Raw genomic sequence first — 17135 nt, 5'->3', positions numbered from 1 at the left:
CTGGGGGTCCTGGATTTCCACGCCCTGCTGGGGGGGGGGGGTGTTTGAACACCCCCCCCCTTCTAACTCGGCTCCTGGGCCACGTAGCGATACGCGGAAGGCGGCGTTCGAAAGAGCGTCAAAAACAATGAGGAAATCACTTCAGTCAATTTTTTGGTCAGGTCAAAGGTCAGGTCACCAGAGGTCATTTAAGGCAAAATTTCGCCGATTTCCAGGTCGAATGTCGACAATTTCCAAGAAGCCAACGCATAACTCGGGAACCAATAGAGCTACAGCGCCGCGGAAAAGCGCATTCGATAGCCCTATTAACGTCCTTTCTGAGTAATCCTCTCAGATTTGACCTAACGTCAACGGTTTTGCCTGCAGGGGGCAAAAACTACAAAAATAGCCGATTTTTTTCGGAAACAGTTTTTCTGCAATAACTTTTGACCCAAGCCTTGTACGAGCTTACTTTTACCGGCATCGTGTTCCTCTCGTCAAGACGCATCGAATTAACTACAACTTGACCTTGAAAGGTTAACTTGAAAATTTGACCTCAGGTCAAGGTCATGACCTGACCGGAAAGCGTCATGTTGCATATCAGTCGATCCGTATCGTCGAGCTGAACACATCTAAGGCGTTTTCATCGCTCTAGCATGCCTCTATCAAAAGTTATTTGCGAAAAACTGTTAGATACCATTCGTGACCTAAGATGACCTCAGGGCATAAACAGGGGTCACGGACACCATTTTCATGTTCAGTGTGTCTAAAACACTTGTAATTCAGTGTTTGGGAATGTTTATAATGTCTTTCTTCCAAAAGAGGCGCATTTCAATTTTCTCCCATTGACTTGTAATGGGGAGGTCGCAAAATTGACCTGACCTTAGGTCATCGATATCATAATTCTGAGATAAACATTTTGTACATGCTATTGCTCTTAGCAATCGCTGAAAGTTTCAAAGCGATCGGTCACTCGGTGTAGCTATGACAGACATTGAAACTTTTTATGAGGTGAGGTCACTTCAAGTGACCTGGTGACCTGACCTTGAATGACCTTGGTCTGAAATTTTCACAACATGTGTAGAATTGATGTATGATAAGGTGTACCAAAAACGGCGGCGCTCCGCGCCGCCGTTTTTGAGATATCCGCGAAAAACCACAAGGGGGGGTGTTCAAACACCCCCCCCCCCCCCAGCAGGGCGCGGGTTAAATCGACCGATTCTTTCGACAGTTAAACATAATAAACTTCAATCAATATTTAATTCGCCGCCGGTTCTCAAAATCTTACGGTGGTGCGTTCAACGCTCCCTCCCCCTCTCCTCAAGACAATGGCGTTCAACTGGAGGCTCAGTCAAGTGCGAGGCGTGGGCTAACGAAGATCGGTACCTACTGGAAGCGTCTGGAGGCCGATCGTTGGAAACCACCTTCCCCCGAACGTAAGGAAGCCGCACCCGTTAGGAATTGAAGCGACACGCGGGCCGCCTCATCCATTCGCGCCACGTCTTCCCTCTTCCATTTTCCTATTTCCCGGTTGTTGGTCGCTATGGACGCGCCACAGGGCTGCGTTTTTACGGAGTCTTGTTTCCCGCCTGCCTGCCCCACCCGTGTGCGATGCGCGTCTTCCTCGTCTGTGTGCTGTAGGCGCTAATTTGCCTGCTAAGTGGCCGGGTATATAGCGCAGGTACGCCGAGGGCCAGCCATTGCCTTCTCGAGTGTTCCAACACCAGCAGCACCATGAAGACGGTAAGTGTCGTGCCGTGTTCTGACTAACACGCAATTATTTGATATTTCTTTGAGGCGTAAATGTTTATGGTCTCACATATGCTTTAATGTGCATCCAAAACTGCCAGCGATAGTTTGAGTTGTTAGAAATGTCGAACCGTGTGATCTATATATTACAAGTTATTTGCTCGTTTTTTTTCGGCGTGCCAACGTAGCATAGCGCAATACGTGTATAACGCATCACAAGTAGGTAAGTACACCGTACAAAAACGCTGTAATTTCCACATGTGGCAGCTGCTCTTTCCGCCACAGTTGTCTCTCTTTGTGCTGAGTGCTGCGTGCTGAGCGCTGAGTGCTGAGCGCTGAGTGCTGAGTGCTGAGTGCTGAGCGCTGAGTGCTGAGTGCTGAGTGCTGCGTGCTGACGGCAGCTGTCTGTCGGCAGATCGCTGTCCTGGCGGCGCTGGCCGCGCTGGCCGGTGTCGGGCACGCCCTCCGGTACCGAGTAGTGCGCGCCTCCGCGCTCCGGCGACCCTCCGCCGGTCGGATCGGCCGCCGAGCCTCCTTCGGCGTCGGCAGGAACTCCAACGACGACCTCTTCGGCAGCCAGGGCAGCTACGACGACCTCTACAGCAGCCAGGGAAGCTTCGATGACCGCTTCTCCAGCCAGCGCAGCTTCGATGACCGCTTTTCCAGCCAGGGCAGCTACGACGACAACTTTGGCAGCCAGGGCAGCTTCGATGACCGCTACAAGAGCTCGTTCGACGACCTTTACAAGAGCCCGAGCTCCAACGACGATCTCTACCAGAGCCAGGGCTCTTACGATGACGCCTTCGGCAGCCAGAGCTCGAACGACGATCTCTTCGGCAGTCGCTTCTCCCGCGACGACAGCAGCTTCGGTGGCCTGGACTCATTCGACGATCGCGGCTCCGGCCCCTATGTGCGGTACTTCTAGACTGTTTGACTAGGTGGGTTATTTCCACGGCCTGCTGTTGAATAGACGGAATGTACCAGCTCACATGAGCATGCTATTTTCCTCTGTGAAAGTATTGGTGGAGCTCGTGTGACGTCTTACAATACAAGTCTTCCGCTATCGTCTGTCCTCAACATATAAAGCACATAAGGAAGAAACAGGGCCTCGGCTAACATGTTAACTGGTGGGCCAAATGGCCCACCAGTGACCCGAAATGGCCCACCAGCCTCAAAGATTTGGCCCACCAGTTATTTTCCGAAAAATCGAAGTTTTCACATTTTTCACTTTTCAAATTGAAAAAGCAGATCTTATCGTACATTTTCAGGCTGTAAAGTACCCATCGGTGAAACATATTCTTGTGAAAAAAACTTCAACCTATTGTTTGCAATATCCTCTTGGGTGGACTATACCTAGTACCCACAACTTAAAAAATCCACCACCTACGTCTTTGCTGTATGATTTTTACTTCGATCTCCATGTGACGTCACAGTACTTCCATGTCCAGTGGTGTCCGGTGTGCTCAACCGGACACCACCAGATATGGAACGGATATTAACGGATGACAAACGGACGTCCAACGGAAACAAACGGACAATATACCCTGCAAACGGACATCACCGGACGCTGACAGTTCTCGTCCGTTTCTCGTCCGTTGGTCCAATCCGGTGAAGTGTGACCGAGGCTTTAAATTTTATGCAATAATCGTGAAAGACGTCTGCCTCTGTCAATTACAGATAGCGTCGGCGGCTTCCAGCCGATCGAGGTCTGCGAAAGTTCTTGCAAGCTTTCTGATCGATCGAGTGGTTGCAGTCACATAAGCATCTGCCGCAGACCAGTCGGTTACAAGAAAAAACTACGAATAAAGAACAGAGCAGTTCAGACGGTCGGGTATAAGCCTGCGAGCGATCTCAGACGGCTCGTCGATATACACGATATAAGCCAGAGTCAAACTAGAGGTAGTGTCGGCGACTTCCAGCAGATTGAAGTCTGCAAGCAATATTATGCGTCTTCACGACCGGTATGATGCTTGCAGTCACACATCTGACCAGTCGGACGAATTTCGAACCGTTCACAGTCAGCGTTCCAAAAATTTCTCATTTGGGCTGAAGATGACACTCAAGAATAAGAATGAATAATTCTCCACTCTCACATTTGGGTGGCTAGAATTTTCCACTCAGACACCAAAGAGAAATCTGAAGTTTGGGACACTGTTCACCAAAAGCGTAGGGTAACTGTGGGGAAAACGCACCCCTGGGTTAAACGCCTCCCCTAAAAAAATCGTAGATCTTATCGACGGATAGGTGTTTTATCCTGTCTTTCAGAACAGTCAGCTGCTTGTTTACGTAGTTCTCTATTTCCGGTTCTGCGTCTTGAGGAGCAGCGTGGGTAGGTGCTGATGTTGGTTTTGGGTGTTGTTTTTGTTGTTTTTACAGAAGATTCCTTAGCTTTTGATGCCCTCTTTATATCACAAAACTTGCTATTGTGCACATCACTCAAAACTGCGTTTTATTGTCATTCTGTTGAATTTATTATGCTGCGGCGTTAGTGGCGCGTTTTTTGTCAATATTTTGTTGACCGGAAAGGGAGTGGATGGGGAAAGACGCCTACTCGATGCATGGGGCAAGACGCCCCCAGTTTTCTGAAAGGGGGGCGTTTTGCACGGTGGTGAGAGTGCAGGGTAGCGCCCTGTAGGTCGGGGCCGAAAAGGCCTCTCCCTGTCCTTTTTTGCTGATATATCCTAAACGACTGCAGATATCGTCACCAAACTTTCAGGACTTCTCCGGGCATCCATTTTACACATTGCAACAACATTTTATTCCAAAGGCTTCCAATAGGTTGACCACAAATGACGTCAGAATGACGTCAAGCTCTGCCATGTTCTGCATTTTCTGTTGATGGATGGGGTGGGGGCGCTTTGCACATGGGTGTGGGCGTATTACCCAGGGTGTGGGGCAAAACGCCATTTTGTAAGGGTATGCGGAAACCTTTTTGGGGGGTTAAATACCACACGCAAGTGTCTTTTCTTGGTCTCAAAGCGTAGTAAAAAGAATGAGCTACATGATGGTGCCCAAAGGTTTGAGTAATCTGGGTTGGGTTGAGTGTCAGAAGGTTTCGCGCTTAATGGGGGCGTTTTTGACCTATTCACCCTACATTACTTAGTTTTTAGAAAAATATTAGGGTTGCACAGTGCGCTTGGGCTTTTGAGTCAATTCTTTTCCATGCGACACCAATATGCTTAATGATCATTTTCAGAGATGTTGGGGCTGCTGCTACAACCCCCTTTTGGGGTTCCTGCTACAACAACCCACTTCACTAAAGTTGCACTTGTGCTGTTCACAATAGGGTTGGGACCTATCTGCATGCTCTGTATGTTTTGGTAAAATAAAAAAGCTCAGAATTTTTAATGATTTAATTTAAAATCACTTTGTTAAAAAAATGCCTAGTTAGTTCAGAAATTAATTATTTGTGGCTGAAAACAACTTGCTTCTGATTGGTCGGGCTAATCATGACGTCACATGTAGGTATATAACTGTCTGTATATTTGGCGCAGTTGAGACATACATTGTCTATGTATTTTCCTATGGTAAATGGGAGTGATTGGTCGTGTTTTCAGTGTCTCTTTATTTTGCGCTTGTATTGCGTGGCTAAGAAGTTTTATAAAGAATGGCATATACTAAAATGTTCCTTTAATAATGGAGCTTCAATATCTGTGAGTTTTATTGGCAAGCGAAAACTGATTTCGCTGTTATTTTATCTGGAAATTACTCATTTTTTTAGGTCAATATTCAAAATATTTTACTGGAACAAATTTGCACTTTTCTTGATTTTTGCACCCAAATCGCGTGCGATTCAACTGTATTGGAACTTGCAAAACAGCTTGGTGATTAATTAACTGTGTTGTTATGGCACTGTTTGCAAAGCATGGATAATGAAACTCTGCCAAAGACTTAGCTACATAGCAATGCCTCAAGTAATACGCAGGAGGGACAGAATTCAGAGTCCGATCGAGAAGAATCGGTGCAAATGCTACGAAGACCAGGCAGCTCTGATACAATAGCTAGTCGTCTCACTACTCTCACTCCATTAGACCAGCTGATTCCTGACAGCACCGACTCGGATGCAAAGATGGAGCTCATCTTCCAAGCCAGAAACCAGTTCTTTGATGGAAGATGTGATGCTGCCTCGTCTCTGCTTTGTTGGCCACTTTGGACGGGGCGGAGCTCCGCTCCTTGCGTGAACGGTTATTCGCCTGTCATCCAGAAATAGTTCCTTCGTTTGCTGGCCGTTCCCTGATTAGGTGCAATACGGGGAGCTGTAATCAGGGAAGTAACTTTCCATATGAAAGGGGTGCAGGTGCACCCCCGTCCCCATCCACTAGAAGTGCACCCCCATAGGCTAAGCGGCGCCCCACACGCCGCCCCACACGATTAGCTCTAGAGCAGATGGCGAGGGTGATTTCCCGGCTACATTCCATCTCGGCGTCGTGATGCTTGTGGGCTTGGAAAGCGTCCAGTCGTATGTAGGGTAGTGTAGGGGTAGGGTTGAGTTCAATAAGGTCCTTACATTTGAAAGGTTTGAACAACCCGCAATCAGCACAACATACCACAAGTTAAATAAAAAACTACCAAACTCCGCCCAACTAATATTAATAAACATTACAGCCAAACTAATGGCCTAAATAAAAATATATCTCAAATCCTAACAGTTATCGCGGGTGATGGCGCCATGAGTTGCTACTTGCTATTATCCAAAACAGATGCAAATAAACATGTTTGTATGTCCTATGTATGTTTGTTTTAAAAACATTGCAGCGGCGGTGGGAACTGCAGTCTTAGATCTGGGTATGTTTGGCATCTGCAACTCTTCATATACACATTAACCCTATTTCGGACGGGGAGGCCTTTCAGGATTTTCTTGTACAATTGCCAAACGCCGCGAGACATTCAGCTCATATTTGGTGACTTTTCCTAAATGCTCATTGCGCACATCTCAGCAAAAAAAAAAAAAAATGCCGGGTCAGGTCAGGTCAGGTAACCAGAGCGGGTTTGTTGACCCCACCTCAGAAAAGTTTGCAAACACGTCAGAGCTTGAGTTTTTCACGAAGTTATTTCCTCTCATCAATTCTTCAAAACAGTACCTGCAGTATGTGTCGTTCGTATATCTCAGAATTTTTGATCTGTTACCTGAGGTTAGGTCAGAGTCGTGACCTTTACATTGCAAGCCTATGGAAAAGTATTGAAATGCGACCTGCACCTCGAGTAAACGAGTCAAAACCACCCAATTCTTTAAGAATAATGACAAATTATCTTATCTGTAATGATCCAGGTGCCATTTACTGACAGGGACACCGGATAGGGTTATCTGAGCCGAGATCATGTGAGGTGATATCTACCATACATCAATGCTCACAATACTTACAATATTGACAATGCTTTTGCTTACAACACTTACAATACTTACGATGAGACCAGCAAGCACTCTGCCGTTACAGTTCTAACTTCTGTTTCGAAAACCGACGTTACACACATTCGCTGCCAGCATAACATGTATTGTTTGACAGTAACAAAATACAATTGACATCTGAACCCCAAACGGACCGCCATCCACTCAAATTTTTATAACCCTGACCGGTCAGGGGGCGAATGGAGGTCATCTCCTGGGCATTACACTCAGCCCTTACACAAAATATCTCACCTCACAGTGATCATTACAACAATAGCACCGACTTGATAGTGGATTTCAAAGTACTTGCATCAGCTCTTCCTGCTATTGCAGACGATCATCTCCTCAGGGTAATGTTGTTCGGGACATGAACGAAGATCGTTTTCGGAGTTTCATAAGTGCTACTGCAACAGCCTGGCACAAAACAGGACTTGTATGCTCTTCTCTGCACTTTGCCCTTCAGTATATCACAAAAGAATTGTTTAGAATCCATCTTACGCTTCTTTCACAGTCTCCCTTGCCACCGTAGGGCGTAGATAGATTGCTGTTGCTGGTAAGTTAAGGCACGGTAGATAGAAATTACCTCGGCTCTCAACGCCTTAAGTTATTTTCATAAAAAAGAACAGATAAATGATCAATAAGATGACAGGAATGTAAACATTTTAATCGTAAAGTAGTCCAAATATTGGAATGAGCTTTTGCTTTTCAGCATCCTCCGATTCATCATCTTTATCATTTGAAAATTCGAGGTACATAAAATGTTTATCACGCGCTCAATGTTAAGTGGGAATATAGTACACGGCAGACACATCAATTTTTGACACTGAACATTTCATTCGTAAATGTTTTAGCATAATTTAAAGTTAAAAACAGCGCGAATGGCAGAGTGAAACAAACAACATCTTTCACCCATTGATATAACATGTAATCTGTGGTGCGCCAGATGCGCCATTAATTGTCAACCGCAGAAGGTGACATGTGACGTAACAGCATCAAGAGCATCTTTTTTCAAGAACTTTTCAAAACAAGTTTCCTATCTTTCTTCACCCATTTCTCTCAGGATATTGATTTTATGAGGCAATGGTATGCACCATAAATTCTGTGAAAATAGTTTGATCATTTTCATGCATTCTTAAAAAATCGAGTTCCCAACCCCATTCCTCCCGACAACGCCCGATGCCGTCCGACCGCTTTCGAATCTCCGACTAGTCGGCGAGCGATCCACTCAGGGCTCGCTGATTTTTAACATCCGAACGGCCGTAAGTTATCGTCCAAAGTTTTATCTGCGTCAATATTTTGTGCATACTTGTGCGATTTTATGTGCACCGCCGGAGTGTCACCACTGAGAGGGTTGTGGGTCCCTACTATCTACTCTCTCCTCTCTCTGAAGAGTCGGGGGAGGGTTCGAGGCCCGTTTTTTACATTTTTTAATGCCATCCTGACGTTTTTTTTTTTGCAGAATAAAGTGGCCGAAATCTGGGGAGAAATCGAAAATTGGGGGGGGGGGCTATGGCTACGAAGGTCAGTCCATGTCGCTGCCCAAGTGGCCCACCAGTCAAAATTCCTTAGCCGAGGCCCTGGGAAGAAATGCTGTATACAAATTTGCACCGTAGGGTGATACGCGGAAACGAAAAGGCCTATGCTTATGCTTCATCGGACCTGCTTCAAATGCACCTTTGCTCCTACCTAACCCGCGCCGGGCCGAGGGGTGTTTGAACACCCCCCCCCCTGCAGTTTTTTTCTCAGATATCTAAAAAACGGCGGCGCGGAGCGCCAACGTTTTTGGCACACCTATTTGTGCAGCTTTTCCGCACATGTTATGAAAATTTCAGACCCAGGTCGCCTTAGGTCAGGTCACCAGGTCACGCCAAGTCAGGGGCGGTCGCAGACTTGAAGTTTGGGGGGGGCCAACTTGGCAAAGGGGCCCCTGCGATGACCCGGGGGGCCCGGTGCTAGCTTAAAGGGGCCCACGGGCGTAGTGCACGGGTGCAGAAATCCAGGCCATGGCCGGTGAAGCGGGGGGGGGGGGGGGGTAGGGAGCGGCACCCGAGCGGAGGCTCAATGCGAGCTTTGAGGGTGTACCATGTCGAAAAGGTACCGATAAGTGCATTTTGAAGCATTGATATTGTCAATAATCCACGCAACTGTGAATGGATTACCGCAAAAGTAAAGGCGGCTTAGGCGGCTAACTTTGCCATTTTCTAAGATCATCGTGCTAAAACTTTTGACAGTGGGTCATCGGTATCTGTTCACTGTTCAATCACATGTGTTCCGTTTCATCTTTTTTTTTTACTTGGGCACAAATGTAAGTTTTGAAGATCATAACAGTAGCAAATGCTTCGAAAGATGGATAGTGGGCAAAATATCCTAAATTTGTCGTGCTGCATGGAAAGTAGTGTTGCTGAGAACAGGGGGTTTTGTTCCAGATTGTTGTGGATGCAGAATACATTGTCTGCACTCACTGCAGAATTATTGTTGGTGCAACTGTGCCCACTGCACCCATGGTTCCTACACTTATGGGCCCATCGATAGCGCTTCGGCGATACCTATCGCCTAGAGGCTGCAATGGGGCCCTTAGAGTACGGTGTCAGACCCCCCAGAGGCAGGCGTTGGACCCAAGGGTCAGCGAAGGGCCTCAAAGGCCCAGGTAGGGCCCTAGAGGCTGATGTGAGCCTTCAGAGGCAAGTGCATGACACCCGAAGGTAAGGCATGAGACCCCCAGAGAACATAACAGGGCCATCATTGGCCGGTGTAGAGACCTCATAGGCCAGTTTGGGGCCCCTCAGAGGCTAGTGTGGTGCCTCAGGTGTCGGTATGAGGCACTTAAAGACCGTAATGGGTCTTCAGAAGCCGGCATCGATCCTTCAGAAGCCAGTACGGGGCCCTCAGAGGCACATAAGGGTCAGTTTGGGTCCCAGAGACAGAAATGGGACCATCAGAGGCCGATGTGGGACTTTTTAAGGCTGGTTTGGGCCCTTAGGGGCCAGCACAGGGCCTGCAAAGGGCATTTTGAGACCATCAGAGACCGAATTGGGCACTCAGAGGCCAATGTGGGCCCTTACAGGCCAGCATGGAGCCCACAGAGGTTAGCGTGGGGGCCCTAAAAGACCGACATGAGCCGGCGTTGGACCCAGAGGCCAGTAGAGGGCCCTCAAAGGCCAAGATGGGCTCTCAGAGGCCGATGCGGGCCCTTAGAGGCCGGCATCGGGTCTTCAGAAGCTCGTGCGGGGCCCTCAGAGGCTAAGGTGGGTCCTTACAGGCCAGCACGGGCCCTCAGAGGTCAGTGTGGGGCCCTAGAAGACCGGCATAGGCCGGCGTTGGACCCCAGACAGAAGGCCCTCATAGGCCACGATGGGCCCTCAGAAGCCGATGCTGACCCTTAGAGGCCGGCATCGGGTCTTCAGAATTCAGTGCGGGGGAGGGCCCTCAGAGGCTAATGTGGGCCCTTACAGGCCAGCATGGGGCCCTCAGAGGTCAGAATGGGACCCTAAAAGACTGGCATTGGCCGGCGTTGGACCCCAGAGGCCAGTAGAGGGCCCTCGAAGGTCAAGATGGGCCCTCAGAGGCCGATGCGGGCCCTTAGAGGCCGGCATCGGGTCTTCAGAATTCAGTGCGGGGCCCATAGAGACTAATGTGTGTCCTTACAGGCCAGCATGGGGCCCTCAGAGGTCAGTGTGGGGCCCTAAAAGACCGGCATGGGCCGGCATTGGACCCCAGAGGCCAGCGGAGGGCCCTCAAAGGCCAAGGTGGGCCCTCAGACGCCGATGCGGGTCGGCCGGCATTGGGTCTTCAGAATCCAGTGCGGGGGCCCTCAGAGGCTAATGTGGGTCCTTACAGGCCAGCATGGGCCCTTAGAGGTCAGTTTGGGGCCCTAAAAGGCCGGCATGGGCCGGCATTGGAACCCAGAAACCAGCGGAGGGCCCTCAAAGGCCAAGATGGGCCCCCAGAGGCCGATGCGGGCTCTTAGAGGCCGACATCGGGTCTTCAGAATCCAGCGCAGGGCCCTCAGAGACAATTATTAAAGGCTGGTCTTGGGACTCGAGAGACAGAAATGAGGCCACCAGATGCCGGTGTGAGACTCTCAGACGCCGGTTGGGCCCCTAAGGCCGGTTTAGGGGCCCTCAAAGGCCAGTGGAGGGCCCTCAGAGGTCAATGTGGGTCCTCAGCGGTCAATGTGGACGCATGACCGCCACTGAAGGGCCCTCAGAGGTCCGTGTAGGAGCCTCAAAGACTGGTATGAGAGCTGTTAATAGCTGACGTGGGTTTCTCGAGCCTCGTGACAATCGAATACGGGCCAGGGCCCCATACGGCCATGGGGGCCCATCGGTTGTTTGGGGGGGGCCAAATGATATGATGGCCCCCCCCTGATTTGCCTTTGGGGGGGGCCATGGCCCTGATGGCCCCCCCCCCCCCTGCGACCGCCACTGCGCCAAGTCGCCAAGTGACCTCACCTCAGAAAAAAATAAGAATGCTCGTCATAGCTACACCAATTGATCGATTGCCTTGAAACTTTCAGCGATTGATTAGAGCAACATTATCTATTAAATGTTTATCTCGGAATTTTGATATCGGTGACCTAAGGTCAGGTCAATTTTGCGACCTGTCCATTATAAGTCAATGGGAGAAAATTGAAAAGCATGAATGAAAATACATGACTGAAAAGTAATGAAGTAATGAAGTAATGAAGTAATGAAAAGTAATGAAAAGTAATGAAAATGAAAAAAACACAAAAATACATGAATAAAAAGTATAATTTTGTAAGAAGGTCATTCAAAAAAAAAAAACAATTAAACGATTAAAATTGAAAAGCGTCTGTTTTGCACGAACGCTATTCTAGACACTCTCAAACATCGAGATGTAGGTAAAATGGACACACTGAACCGGAAAATGGCAACTGTGACCCCTCGTTATGTCCCCGAGGTCATCTCAGGTCACAAACAGAATCTATAAGTTTTTCGCTAATAACTTCTGATAGAGACGTGCTAGAGCGCTGAAAACGCCTTAGATGTGTTCGGCTCGACGTTGCGGATCGACTGATATGCAACATGACCTTTTCCGGTCAGGTGACAGGTCATGACCTTGACCTGAGGTCAAATTTTCAAGTTGACCTTTCAAGGTCAAATTATAGTTCATTCGACGCGCCTCGACGAGAGGAACACGATGGTGGCAAAAGTAATGTCATGGCTCTTTTGAGTTAAAAGTTATTGCCGAAAAAACGTCTTTCGTAAAAACAGCTATTTTTGGAGTTTTTGCCCTCTGGAGGCTAAACCGTTGACCTGAGGTCAAATCTGAGAACATTATTCAGAAAGGTCTGTAAAAGGGCTATCGAATGCGCTTTTCTGCGGCGCTGTAGCTCTATCGGTTCCCGAGATAGCCGTTGGCAGTTTCTAAAATGTTGAAATAGTGAACATTTGACCTTTGGTGACCTCTGGTGACCTGACCTTTGACCTAACCCAAAAAAATGACCAAAGTGTTTTCGTCCTTATTTTGGACGTTCTTTCGATTGCCGCTTACCGCGTGTCGCTACGTGGCCCAGGAGCCGAGTTAGAAGGGGGGGTTCAGACCCCCCCCCCCGGCCCGGCGCGGAATCTCAGAGCACCGGCCCGGCGCGGGTTAAGTAGTAGAATCACTGATGGCTTATGGTTTATGACTTACAGGACTCCAGTTTTCGTGGTGCTAACCTTAATGTATTGAGCGGATCTTCATTAAATCGGAATGATTGAAGGATTTTGTTCGATTTACTATTTCACATTTCTTTCAAAAATTAATTCTCATCGAAATGATCAATTGAACCAAGGCACCCGCCACCCACGAGAGCCCATAACATTAACGAGTTCAACAAATTCAAGCCTGACGCAACAAACTAGATTTGATTCTGAGCGAACAACTATATAGGTACATAACTCGACGGTAAAGACAGGAACTTTTACAAGGCTGGGGGCCCAGGCAAATGATTTTATCGCCAGGAATCCTCAGGTGGATTTCACGTCGGATACCTTTATCTCTTTTAAATTATTCGTCGTGGTCCACTGCAGGAACATGCCTTTGAGAACCGTGTCTTAGAGATTTTAAAGTTTGTTTGTACTTTTCCTTTTCTTATTGTTTTTTTCTTTTAACCCGCGCCCTGCTGGGGGGGGGGTGTTTGAACACCCCCCCTTGTGGTTTTTCGCGAATATCTCAAAAACGGCGGCGCGGAGCGCCGCCGTTTTTGGTACACCTTATCATACATCAATTCTACACATGTTGTGAAAATTTCAGACCAAGGTCATTCAAGGTCAGGTCACCAGGTCACTTAAAGTGACCTCACCTCATAAAAACTTTCAATGTCTGTCATAGCTACACCGAGTGACCGATCGCTTTGAAACTTTCAGCGATTGCTAAGAGCAATAGCATGTACGAAATGTATATCTCAGAATTTTGATATCGATGACCTAAGGTCAGGTCAATTTTGCGACCTCCCCATTATAAGTCAATGGGAGAAAATTGAAATGCGCCTCTTTTGGATGAAAGACATTATAAACACTCCCAAACACCGAATTACAAGTGGTTTAGACACACTGAACATGAAAATGGTGTCCGTGACCCTTGTTTATGCCCTGAGGTCATCTTAGGTCACGAATGGTATCTAACAGTTTTTCGCAAATAACTTTTGATAGAGGCATGCTAGAGCGATGAAAACGCCTTAGATGTGTTCAGCTCGACGATACGGATCGACTGATATGCAACATGACCCTTTCCGGTCAGGTCATGACCTTGACCTGAGGTCAAATTTTCAAGTTGACCTTTCAAGGTCAAGTTATAGTTCATTCGATGCGTCTTGACGAGTGGAACACGATGCCGGTAAAAGTAAGCTCGTACAAGGCTTGGGTCTAAAGTTATTGCAGAAAAACTGTTTTCGAAAAAATCGGCTATTTTTGCAGTTTTTGCCCCCTGCAGGCAAAACCGTTGACGTTAGGTCAAATCTGAGAGAATTACTCAGAAAGGACGTTAATAGGGCTATCGAATGCGCTTTTCCGCAGCGCTGTAGCTCTATTGGTTCCCGAGTTATGCGTTGGCTTCTTGGAAATTTTCGACATTCGACCTGGAAATCGGCGAAATTTTGCCTTCAATGACCTCTGGTGACCTGACCTTTGACCTGACCAAAAAATTGACCGAAGTGATTTCGTCATTATTTTTGACGCTCTTTCGAACGCCGCCTTCCGCGTATCGCTACGTGGCCCAGGAGCCGAGTTACAAGGGGGGGTGTTCAAACACCCCCCCCCCCCCCAGCAGGGCGTGGAAATCCAGGACCCCCAGCAGGGCGCGGGTTAATTTAATTTTATTTTTACTGTGTACTTTTATATTATATCCTATTATTTAATGGATCTCTTTCATGGATCTCTGTATTTTTAAGTGTCATCTAATTGCGAATGAGTGCTTAGTGTTTACCTTGTGTGTGTATTTTATGTTGTGGTATGACTTCGCCTGTTAATGGGCCATGAGCCTGTTGGCGATTTATTTGAATAAATAAAAATAAATAAATAAATAAATAACATAATCAATGTGTTTTCAGTTAGGTAACGGAGCTTGGAAAATAGCTTACCTACTGGTGAGAGGGGTCTTATTTGTCCGCTCGCTCTAATGGAAGCAGGGACCAAACCTCCAGTGACATTCCTCTCACCAATTTTACTAAAGTGAACGAAAGACCTTTTCATATCCAAAAAAGCAATATGACATCAGGCTAGCAGCTTGGGAACAATGAAGTAGCCTTACGAAAGTGCTATGAGAAAAAAATAAAAATAAAAGAAATGCTGAGAGCATAGGTGGCGGAACGGGGAGGGCACCGGGGCAGCGTACCCCCTTTGATTATGGCATTTTAACATTAGCCCTATGGGCTAATGTTAAGGGCGTATGGGCGTTGCATGGAAAGAATGGGACCAAAAGTCGGCAGTGCCCCCCCCCCCCCCCAGGTGTTCCGCCGCTACTGGTTGAGAGGTCGCTCTCCGCCAAAGATCATGTGCGCTCTAATGTAGTGGCATCGCAGTGCCTGACCGCGTCTCCAAAGTCCACGCGCACACACACACGCGTACAAGCTTATTGCTTACATAATACATACACTCCAAATTATTAGCTAGGGCGGTGGCAATGGATCGACGCACACGCAATCATTTGTCCGCGATGACTGTTGTCTTCTGTCTCCTTTGATACTCGTCACTCAGTAGTCAGTCTCATCTCCCCTTCGAGACCCAGCTGTCTTCGGGGCGACCAGCCGACTCCGACGAGGGACGCAGAAGTGTGGCCGGATCCGACGCGACGGTTCGACTCCCAGAGTGCCCGCCGCTGTCGCTGCGTGTGGTCGTGACGGGCGGAGGAGTGCGCAGCGTCAGGTAGGGCCCGCGCTGGACTGGACTGGACTGTTCAGATCTCCTACCGAACGGCGGACTGGACTGACGTCTGCGCTGGACTGGACCAAACTATTCACGACGGCTCTGTCTGTGGCTGGGCCGTTTGGGACGCTGCGTCTGTCTGTCACGGGTCAGACTTCTGGACGATCGGTCAAGTGGACAGACGCCGGGCTGCCAGTGGACAGACGCCGGGCTGCCAGTGGACAGACGCCGGGCTGCCAGTGGACAGACGCTGGGCTGCCAGTGGACAGCCTGGACTGCCAGTGGACAGACGCCGGAGCTGCCAGTGTGGACAGACGCCGGGGCTGCCAGTGGACAGACGCCGGGGCTGCCAGTGGACAGACGCCGGGGCTGCCAGTGGACAGACGTGGGCTGCCAGTGGACAGACGCTGGCGTGCTTTGGTGAGGTGCAACTTGACTGATCTTCTATAAAGAAAACTGAGGAAAAAGTTTGCCTAAGTAAACAAAAATATTCCGCTATTTTTTGTGCATTTTAGACTGTGACAACGGACTTAGCTGTCGACAAAAGACGGGGTGAATCCTGTGATCGTGAATAATTCGAAGTCGACTTTGTATTCTCTTGCAGTTGCACAAAAAAATTCTTCTGGGCTTTGTATCCGATGTAATTTACCCCACTTGCACTCTACTAAAATGTATTTTCACAACTACACCGACATCAATGCCTCCGTCCCCGAGCACTATACCAGCACAGCAAGACCGCTCTCAATCTCCGAAGAACCCTTCTCCGAGCCCCCGGAGCAGCCGTCTACGTCCGCGACCCCTGCCTCCGAGGTCCAGGATCGGCTTCCCGCCGCCGACGCCTCCCTGGAGCTGACCCTGCCGCAGCAGTGGTTGGCCACCCTGCTGGTCCTGATCTGCATCGGCAGCATCCTCGCCGGCCTCGTGTTCCGCGCGACCCTGAAGCGCTACCTGGCTCGGTTCCACGCTCCGAACACCGTGTTCGACAGCCTGCTGCTGGTGCGCGCCACGATTCTCCTTGGCAACGTGCTGATGGAGCTGGTGCTGTTCGCCGTCATCTTGCGACCGAGCCGGGAGTCGCAGAGGAACACCTGCTTCGCGCTGAGCCTGCTGTCGGCGGCGTCAGCGTTCACCATCACCTACCTGACCATGTGGCTGAGCCTGGTGCGCCTGCTTCTGCTCGCCGCCGCCCGCTGGACGCCCAAGAACGCCTGGAGACTCGCCAACAACCACATCTACGGCGTCATGGTCATGCTGTACGCCCCGTCGGCCGCCTACTTCAGCATGAAGTACCGGCCGGCCGTGCTGTTCTTTGTGTGTGCCGGTCTCACGATCGAGAACCGGCCCAGTCCGAACAACACCGCCCTGGGTGTGCTGTTTCTCATCTCCACGGCGGCCAACACGCTGCTCCTCTACGCCGATGCCACGCTGCCGCCGGCGCCGCCGCGCCACCGCAACGTGCTCTCGGCGCGCCGGTTCGCGCTGCTGACGCTGTGCGAGCAGCTGCTGGTGCTGCTGTGGGTGCCGGCCTCGGCGCTGACGGCCGGCGTGACGCGCGCGCTGCTGATCCGGGTGCTGATGATCGGTCAGGCCGGTCTGATGGACACGGTGGGGCTGGCGCTGATCTCTCCGCAGCTGAGGCTGGTGCTGCTTGGACG

General features: G+C 49.3%; 1 protein-coding gene across 1 annotated transcript; it reads left to right on the top strand.

The window, feature by feature from the left end:
- The first annotated feature begins 1694 nt into the window (after window positions 1-1694).
- On the top strand, window positions 1695-2706 carry LOC122370852 (stress protein DDR48-like). The gene is made up of 2 exons (XM_043346809.1): window positions 1695-1722; window positions 2144-2706. Exons 1-2 carry the CDS (start codon window positions 1714-1716, stop codon window positions 2651-2653), a joined length of 519 nt encoding a protein of 172 aa, XP_043202744.1. The 5' UTR covers window positions 1695-1713; the 3' UTR covers window positions 2654-2706.
- Window positions 2707-17135: the final 14429 nt, after the last annotated feature.

The sequence above is a fragment of the Amphibalanus amphitrite genome, unplaced genomic scaffold (assembly GCF_019059575.1).
Source record: "Amphibalanus amphitrite isolate SeventyFive unplaced genomic scaffold, NRLGWU_Aamphi_draft 001173F_arrow, whole genome shotgun sequence".
In the NCBI taxonomy this organism is placed as follows: Eukaryota; Metazoa; Arthropoda; class Thecostraca; order Balanomorpha; family Balanidae; genus Amphibalanus; species Amphibalanus amphitrite.
Note: the sequence above shows the minus strand (reverse complement) of the source record. Positions and strands in the feature narration are given on the sequence as shown.